The following is a 9,633-nucleotide window of genomic DNA, read 5'->3' on the forward strand; positions in this document are numbered from 1 at the left end:
TTCAATGTAATTAAAAATTTTATAAAAAGAGCTGAATATAATAATGATTCAGAAAATGTCAAAGAGCATTTTCAATTATGTCAGTCAGAGAATTTTTATGAAAATAGCTTCGCGATTAAATAAAACATCCGAACAAGCGCAAGAGAAATTGAAAAAATTTCTTTGGAAAGTTTCCACTTTTGAAAATTCAGCTGCAGTGCAAAGTAACTCTATTGTTTCGTTCCACAAAATTGCTCGGTCTAGCGTTTAACCTATTGCGATGTTGTATTGCCAGTCCTAGTTTTCGATCGCAATTTATGACACGGTATTCTTTTATCGATTGAAACACTGTAAATTCGTTGTTGTTCGTCGTTTTTTATCGGTCGAGCTCATTAGAAACACGCGGACACAAAGCGTTCGCGTGAACACCAAAAGGTAATTTTGTTTTACGTTTTTGACAACGCAATTTGTTTTATTGAAATCTAGTAAGTTTCATTGTAAAACATAATAGAAATTTACGTTCAAATAAGTAGACTCAGTCTACAGGATTTCATTTTAATCACACGCTGTACAACTAAAATTTCATCCAAATAAACGGAGTTCGTATAAAAGGAGAATTCTATTTGAATTGAGAGCTGTGGAAAATGTCATTCCGATGAATAGAGTTTAAATAAATAGAAGTAATTCGTATAAACGGAATTCTACTTCAATAAATTACCAACTGTTTACTGGCCTGTCAACCTGTTTATTATATCTGGAATTTGCAATTCTGCAAGGAAAAAAGTACACCAGAAAATAAATAATTCCTCTTTGTATTTTCTCCTCTTTCACACTGCAATTTCTTTCAATGACTTCTGCGAGACTGCTAATCGTTCGCTTAACGTTAAAGTCATTAACCGAATGCTTCCACTATAATTCCGCGATATCCTCTTTAAAGATACCTTGAATGCGTATTGTCTCTCCAGTACAGCGATTATTGCAGATACGACACGATTCGATTCGCTGTCTGGTATCTTAGTGTCTATCGGAGAATTACGTTTATACGTGTCGGTTTATCGGTCTCGTGATTCGACGTTAGAGCCTCGCTTGAATGGTATGGTAATTCTGAGTTCCGGAACGGTCGTAGAGACACGCACGATCTGCGTTTCCCTGGTTACGAAGCACCTTTGTGTCGCCAGGAAGATCGTGGTTAAAGGAATTGCACTAGCAAAAGAGTGAAATAAAATAGTTTGCAAGTAAAAGATGCCTCGAACGTGTGAAAGGGAGAATTTTAGCAAAGGGAGATGTTTTCCGCTGGAGAAGATGCTTTCTGCGAGAAACAATTTATAGAAGTGAAATATATCGCAATTTCTATCGTAATCACGAACTTCTTTTTTCCTTTCCCTAATATAGTATCGTGGACCAAAGGGCCTAAGAGATATCGGGTAAACTATAAACAATGTCGCGAGAGCCGAGGCGTCGTCGGGTCCATCAATGTGTCGTCGGTCCTTCAATCGAATAGTTTCGTAGAAAAGGCCTGCATGACCCTGGCCACGAATGTTTGCGGAACACGTGCGTGGTGGGCCTAAGAAAAGACAAAGGGATGCTGGTACAGTCAGTGTCAGTGGAGAAGCCAGAGAGTGTGAATCGAGAAATCAGAGAGTGCGAGTTGCGTTGTCGAGATAGCGTTGCCAGTGTAACCCCAAACTCTTTTACCCTGACGTCACCTTAGGCGACCACTTCTAAATATTTTCTAGATAGCCGATACTTGAACATTACACATGGCGGCCTTCGCGACAATGTATATCGCCGAAGTGCCTAAAGGTTCATCTATGTCCTAACGGTCTTTCCACCAAATGTTCTAAAAGCGTAGCAACGGTCAGGTACGCCTACAAGGTAGTAAGAAAGTAAAAATATTGTAAGAGCCTCAGTCTCGAACGGTCACGGTTAGAGCTCAGAAGTGTCTTATAAATGTATAAACGAGGAAAAAATAAAGTTTTCTTCTTTCTTTTAAATTTCTTTTTATTTTACGTGACACCAGCGTTGTCGTGAGAGTGTGGTCCGCGTGAGAGAGAGAGAGCGTTGGATCCGTTGTGACGAGAGTTGCAAATTAACTATTGAGTTGTCTAAATTATAGTCCGTTATATTGTGATTAATTCACGCCGAACAACCATCGTTCTTCTGTTTAATCAACATCTGTACAATTCATTTATTGTAAATAAATCATCAATAATTATATTATATTTACGATGTTACACTAATGTTGCAGACTGAATCCGACAAACGTTGATATGGAATCCATACCAATGACACAGAGGCAGAGCGTAAGAAGTACTCGCCGTACCCAGAGAGAGGATGACCAGACCGAAGAGGAATCTCGAACGATAAGACAGGTAGGATTTGTAATTGAGCATCAGATTTATGGAAACGTTTGTTGTCGAATATCGTATCCAATCTATGTATATTTATCCGCTTGGAACATCCACTCGTAAAGATCTTCACTCGACTAGAGAACTTGATAAGATTATTCCGAAGAATGAAAATAGGAATTCATAGAATATTAAGTAAACGTTCGTCAAATTCTTCTGAAAAAGTATTCTTCCGTTGAAAGATTCATGCGAAACAAGAGTCAAAATATTTCTTTAGGATGTCGGAAATATCGAATATGCACTTTATGTAACCATCTATTCCTTGTGACTTTGGGTTAAAAAGGATGATTTTGAGAAAACGCGAGGAGAGTTTTAAAATAACATTCTTTCGAAATTTCGAGAAACTATTTAAGTAATTTGTGTAACGTCGTTAATGTTCTTTAATCGAAAGTAATCATAAGATTTATGGAGTCACGACGCGAAATTAAACTATCATTCAAGAAGTTTGTCTCGCTCATAAAAGTCCGATATTCTCCATTCGTTTCATAAAAGACAATTTGCATATGCAAACCGCTGACACTCTGATTCAAATGGTAATTATTATGCATCTGAAGCAGCGCTTTCGGACCAAATCGGAATGGAATAAACGTTCCGTTCATGCTAACGACGTCGCATTTCGCCTGGTTTCTCGAAATTCGATAATTTCTTTTATCGAATTATTACGAACCGCGTTTAATAAGAAAATAACCCACGTTCTTCTACGGTATCAAATTAACATTGTTGATGAAATCCCTTCCCATAACAGTAATTACGGTAGTAAAAGAAATTAAACTGTACAAATTATCAGTCATTCGATCGTTCTGTGTGATATGAAATTGCTGTGTATAATTTTCGATTTGTCAATTCATCAATATTACTGTGTAGCAGATTTTTGTGCAAGAGATCCCTGGTAACAGGTTGCCACAAAAAGGATTACAATACCTGTTACGTCGCGTGAAGAGGTGCGCGCGACGTCTTCTATTGTCTGACCGTAAAGGCCCAAGCGTCGTTAAAGAAACCCTCAATAAATCTAAGGCCCACCATAAACCGAGTCTCATTAGCTTGCAGGAATCTTGAATCCTGCAAGTATTTTGGGTTTATATGTGGTATTTAAACAAATCATTAGGTCTATTGAGCGTGCTTAAAGATTGCGGAGAAAGCTGGTATTTATAACAGGAAAAACTGATAATTATATGATAGGGAGAACAACGAATCCGCGTTCGGAGAATTTGATTAAATTTAATGAGAACATGATTCTCTCTGTCCTCGATCGACTTCGATTAATTCACGCTAAGTTTGTAAGATTTTGATCACCAGATTGTAAGATGGTCGAAAACAATTGGCAAGAAGCCGTATCGATTGTTGAAGTTACCTCGATGGAGGAATAAAATTCATCCAAAGTAGGTAACCCGCGTTTGTCTTAAGTGACGGCTAAAAGGGTCTGAATGTAGGACGAACTGGTAACTTTTGAAAGAGCGAGTTCGCTTCGAATCGTGACTCGATCGAACAGGAAGAAAAAGGAGAGATAGGATAAAACAGTAATTACCCAAAAGTTATTACTTTCCTGGTTCTACAAACAGTGCAGATCGACATGTTTATTCCTCAACTATTTCATTTGAGATATTCTGAGAGAAAGTCTCTATGACACACATTCTTTCTCTCTAATGTAATTTATGTTTTGTAAACATTCAAGAGTATGATAAAATGTGTATTTAATCTGGAAATTAAATGAAATGGTAATTTTAATATAGAATTGACCGACAGTGTATCAACTTCGTCATTGGAGCGCGGATATTTGTGCGGATAATTTATATTCATTTCTGAACATAATTTAAGAAATGAAAGATAAACGTAGATTTGTCTTATCCACTAAATACTTTGCATTGTTGAACTTTCAAATTTCCCATATCAAGATCAGCAGTCTATTTACCATATTTTTCACCTTGTAGTCTTTCGTATTATTCGAGTTGTTGTATTGTCAAAAGATTGAAACAGAAGGGGCCTATCGCATCCAAATAACAAAATTATGTTGATAGGTGGTGAAAATGTTGGTCGCCGTGGTGGTGCTGTTTGTCATTTGCTGGGGTCCAATTCTCGTAGACAACATGCTCACCGCCTACGGATATTTGCCACGCATAAAAGTTGGCACGTACAAACACCTCAACACAGCTTTTCAGCTGATGGCTTATTTTAACAGGTATGTGGACAAGACTATACACTTTGCTAGACATCGGTACGTCGGTCTTTCGCATTCATTAAATTAGCCCTTTAAAGAAAACAGCTTACCGACCCTTCTACTCGTTGCACTCGAGTAACTTCTTAACCTGCTTTGTTTAATTTCGTCGTTGAATTAACACAGATGATTAGAGACGCGTATAGAAGTGTTTGCGCTTCCTCGTTTATTTTCACAGACGGAAGGTGGATTAAACCCTTGAATGACTAAGCGGCAGTTCTGGGAAGAAGTTTCGAGAGCGATTAAATGCATTTCCTACGATTCTTTCATTTTACCTTTTAAGAAACATATAAATAGCTAGGAGTCGAGTAACTTTGAATACGATAAAGCTGCTGATTTATTTGCTTCTGCTTCTTTCGGTTATCCTCGAACCAATTATATTTTTCTATCCTTCGCGAGTTTTAAATGAAATATTAAATAAGGCCAACGGTACGCATGGTTTCTGGTTTCAATTGGATATCTTCTTAAAACTTTATGAATCTTGGTCATTTGGTAAAATGGGAAGAAGATTAAAATATATAAAAATTGAAAGATCGTAGCAAGATTAAATATTTGAAGAAGATGAAATGGTATTATATTTCTTTCACTCTAGGGATTACGAAGACAAAGAAAGGTATACCGTCGCTAAACAGTTTGGAATCTCTTCTAACTTTCACAGCTTATCAATGGAAAGCAATTAAGAAATAATGTATGTAGTTTTCTATGTTTTATCCTTGTTAGGGTATTGTATTTGCAAGTAGATATTTTTCACTGCCTTTTTGTTTCATTTGTATGTCTCCAATGATTATCACGTTTCACCCCTGTAATCCTGGTACGTAGTAATTTAAAATATATTATTCCATTAATTAATTGAACAAGTTGTTATTTAATCACATAATTTCAATAATTGGAAAACTGACAATTAATAGCATAGACAGACTTCAACAACAACGATTTTAGTTAGATTACTTTTTAAATCCCCAACGTACATTCGCATTTTTCATTAAAATTTCCATGCTCGTTTTTTCATCAAACAAGCGATGTCGAGCTTTTCAGCTGCAATAATGCTGATTTAATTACGAAAAGTACCGTTCGATTGCTATTCGATATCACATGCTGCTCCAAGTGTTATTGCGAGAGCAATAAATAATACAAAAATTTAACTAATATTCTTCATTGTCAATTTTCGTTTCTGAGTGGCAATGTGTCCCGTTTAATTAATAGTCATTGTCCAGATGCAATCGTTGTTCTTGACGTAATAACTCTTCGTTAACATAATAATTCACGTGTGTAACGACCCATGCCGCGAGAAAATTACCCCTCCTGTTACGTTAACATCAAGTAACGATCTATAATTTCCTGACACACTTCTTCGTCACTTACCATTGTTACTACGAAAAAAAGCGCTTTAAACGCTAAGTAATATTAGCGATGACAAATTACACTTTTTAAGTTATTCGATCGGACGAGTCTGTATTTTGTCAATTTTGACGCGGAAGCATTCTTGTCTAATTAAACTCTTCGTTGTTCGTCTATCGTTATTTATTTATTTATTTACTTGGTTAAAAATTGTTAATAGTCGCAGCAATTTATTATGAGGACCTCGCTATAGTGAAAATCAGATTTCCATCGAAACGGATGATGGGAGGAATAAAAAAATATGAAATATAGGAAAATGTAAGTAATGAAAGAATATGTTATAAAAATAAAACTGGATTTTGAAATAAATTCCATTTTATCAGAATATTACTTAACGCGATTATAATTTCATTTCATTTCATTTAAATTTTGAGAGCCAGCGCATCCATAAAACATAATCCTTTCACGCGCAGTCAAACTGTCTGACCTCACGCGTCCTAATCTACTTATATATTCTCTAAATCCTATTGAAACTTTGCACGCATAAATGTTCGCTCAATTTTTTCACCATCCACACAGATTTTTATTCTCATTAAATTGTCGGTTTATTGTATATTCAGTTATTGTATTAATCTGTTAAATAAATTTGATCATAAAACTTCTATAACTATAAAATTAAAAATAAATAGTAAAGACAGATTTCAACAATAATTCCGGGTCAATTTTACATGTCTAAACACATAACGAAACTATTACCCAAACATCATGGACTTAACTTGTATTTCCCGCTTAATAGGATAAAGTTCATCCACTTTACAGTTACTGTATTATGCAACAATAGTTGCCGGATATTTCATTTTTAGCATATTGTGTTTCAGTTGTATAAATCCGATCGTATACGGATTTATGTCAAAACACTTCAGAGAGAGTTTCCTATCGGCGGCCTGCGGCGGCTGGTGTATCTGTTGGTCCAGAAGAGGATACAGAGCACCTGTAAGACGGCATCCAAGCCTCAGCCAGACCAGGACGACCAGTATCAGGTACGCAGGTCCCATGCAAATCTACGCGACGCACATACATTCCGGCGTTCTTTTCTTCTTTTCTTTCTTCGGCTCTTTTACGTAACGTGGAAGAAGCGACAGGTTTGCTCGAAAAAACAAAACACTGTTTAAACATCACTGTTAAATTTCAGATTGTTTTGGATTAATATGTATCATACTCTGAAGCGGTAGACCTTTCGAAAACTATAACTATCTACGCTTAATCGCGTGATTCCAGGCTCGAAAGACGTTTACCCTGGTCGCCAGGCTGTGATTCTGTTCCGCGAATGGTCTGTACTTTTCTACCCAAATGTTTCGCTTGATCGATACGCCGATTAGAAAAAATTACTCCAGAAAGAGCGAGTCCTTTTCTTCTAATTAACGAGGAAAGTCCGGCAACTCGAACATTCAAAGATATTTCAAACTTTTTTTAGATTTCAGACTTGTGGTTCTTAGAGTTGCGAAAGTGTCTTTGGTAGGCCGTTGCATTTTGTTCCAACGCTTCGTGAATATTCCAAGACAGTTTCAGGTCTACCTCGAGCAAGTGAACTGGAATGTTCGCGAAGTGTACAAAGCACGACGTACTATTAAAAAAACGATCGAAATCCGAAGAATCACAAATATGTCATATGTGAAACTGTAGAAACGTACGGTGGCTGTGAAAAATACTTGCATGTTATTGTCTTTGCTGATTAATTAGGCCCAAGTACGTGTATTAAAATTGAAATAATATAAAAAATGTGATACTATGAAAATGCAATGTACGTGTAAGAACCTGATGAGAGAAAGGCTTCAGGAAAAGAAGACAAATATTTTTGGTAGTATTAGCGACACTAGCAACAAAGCCATTTTTGTTCCAGCGAATGATACGAAAGGAAAGCTCAGATTTTTTATTTTGCCAATGTAACAACGATGATAGGAGCTTGAAATTTCTGAAAGTTTCGTATAACGCATAAAGTATATAAATACAATAAAATTCACAAGGTTTGTCGTAAATGTTGGGATATTTCCGCTAGCCACTGTACATTTCTGCAAAGTTACAAATATATTTGAAGCTTCGAATTGCCGAACTTTCTCTTTCAAAATTCAATAATTCGATCTAATCATTTTTATTCACTTGGGAAGCTTGGTTACCTATCGTGCTTTCATACTGCTTTCGATAAGCTTGTAAAATTCAATATACGAGTGGCCAACTGCTCGTGAATTTTGGCGAAACACCGAACAGTCGTGGTTTGCGCGAACCGTAAAATAATTTTACGCGTGTTCGACCCTGAACCGAAGATTTACGAATTCGGGAAATTAGAAGGGCGCCCACAAGTGAATTGGTTTCCGAGAGAATTGCTTGTACATGATTGAACAAAATCGTCGTTCCGGTTTTTCGCATGTCGTAACGCGATCGGACATTCTCCACGTTCCGGTCATTAAGCACGATAAACACGTCCTTGGTACTTAACATCACTTTGATTTTTCTTATTCGTTAAGCAACTAGTTCACACGGTTTACAAAACGTTGAAAATTCAAATTTATTATTTTATCAGCCATGTTAATCGTGGAATAGAATTTTTTGTCGAAAGGCAAGAAATTTTTTCTCAGGTAAAATTAATAAATAATCGTCTCCTTTGATGAACGATACAGAGAAAGAATTCGATTTTTATTTTCACTTTTGGCGTTTCCTCTTTCTTATGAAGCTGATAATTAATTTCCTCTCTTATGAGGAACGAGGGAAAAATGTACGTTCACCCCACAAGGTATGCTTTACCCACTCCTAATAATGAAACTAATAGGTAATGACTCCTTTTAATAAACAGCAAGAAAATTACGGATTCAAAGGCTATTTCCTTTTGATAAGAAGTACAGAAGAATTAAATTCAATCTTCTCTCTTGAAGCTTTCCTGTTTTATTTGTTAACTAACAAACAGTAAAAAGCGAAGAAACAGCTAAATTCGATCTTTACGTTTCTCTCGAACATATTATTATTTCTTTTTTCTAATGGAACTAACAAATAATGATTTCTTGTGGTAAAAAGAAATGAAGAAATTACAGATTTAACCGGGATTAACGAACAATGCTCCATTTTGTAGTGGATTCCTGAGGCAAAATTTCATTACGCGCTATTCGTGCAAGAAAATATCAATCTGTTTTAAACGCGTGATTCAGGTGGACACGAAACTCGTTCGGGGATTCAAAGTATCGAAACTCGACCGACAACCATCCCGTAGTCCGGCCGTGATACGTCCATGATAAACAGCTTGGCAAACATCGTTGTCCACGAGCATCCGAAATATCGTATAATTACGATGAAACTCTGGCTAGAAGCACGATTCCTTCTAGGTAAATCGACCAGTTCAATGAACGACGTTTTCGCGATGTTTAAATGCATCTCGCTGATTATTAGACGCTTTAATTAAGGCAGAGGGTTGGAAAGGGATGGAAGAATGTCGTCGGTTTTGTCTTCTTTATTTAATAATCCGAATCTTTTGTTTCCAATGTTACGTTGGAAACAAATTTGAAAAAAATTACGTGTTACATTATTACGACGAACAAATGTTTTTCAGTATTTTTATTATTATTTGTAACATATGAATGAATTTTATAATTTAATATGAATATAAAATTTTATTGTATCAAACATGGTTTTTTTTGGATAAGTTTTTTT

General features: G+C 36.1%; 1 protein-coding gene across 7 annotated transcripts in view; it reads left to right on the forward strand.

Moving 5' to 3' along the window:
* LOC100647787 (QRFP-like peptide receptor) overlaps positions 1–9,633 on the forward strand; it is a 79,942-nt gene that overhangs the window by 66,739 nt on the left and 3,570 nt on the right. For 3 of the 7 annotated variants that reach the window (XM_048412298.1, XM_012316093.3, XM_048412301.1), the window contains 4 exons: positions 2,228–2,351; positions 4,403–4,563; positions 6,816–6,977; positions 7,216–7,267. In XM_048412298.1, the coding sequence (XP_048268255.1) occupies positions 2,228–2,351; positions 4,403–4,563; positions 6,816–6,977; positions 7,216–7,267 (499 nt within the window). Of the gene's footprint in view, positions 1–2,227; positions 2,352–4,402; positions 4,564–6,815; positions 6,978–7,129; positions 7,268–9,134; positions 9,309–9,633 lie in introns of those variants that run through there. The other 4 variants (XM_012316094.3, XM_012316095.3, XM_048412299.1 and 1 more) reach the window with 4 other exon arrangements.

This window comes from Bombus terrestris, chromosome 14 (genome assembly GCF_910591885.1).
Source record: "Bombus terrestris chromosome 14, iyBomTerr1.2, whole genome shotgun sequence".
In the NCBI taxonomy this organism is placed as follows: Eukaryota; Metazoa; Arthropoda; class Insecta; order Hymenoptera; family Apidae; genus Bombus; species Bombus terrestris.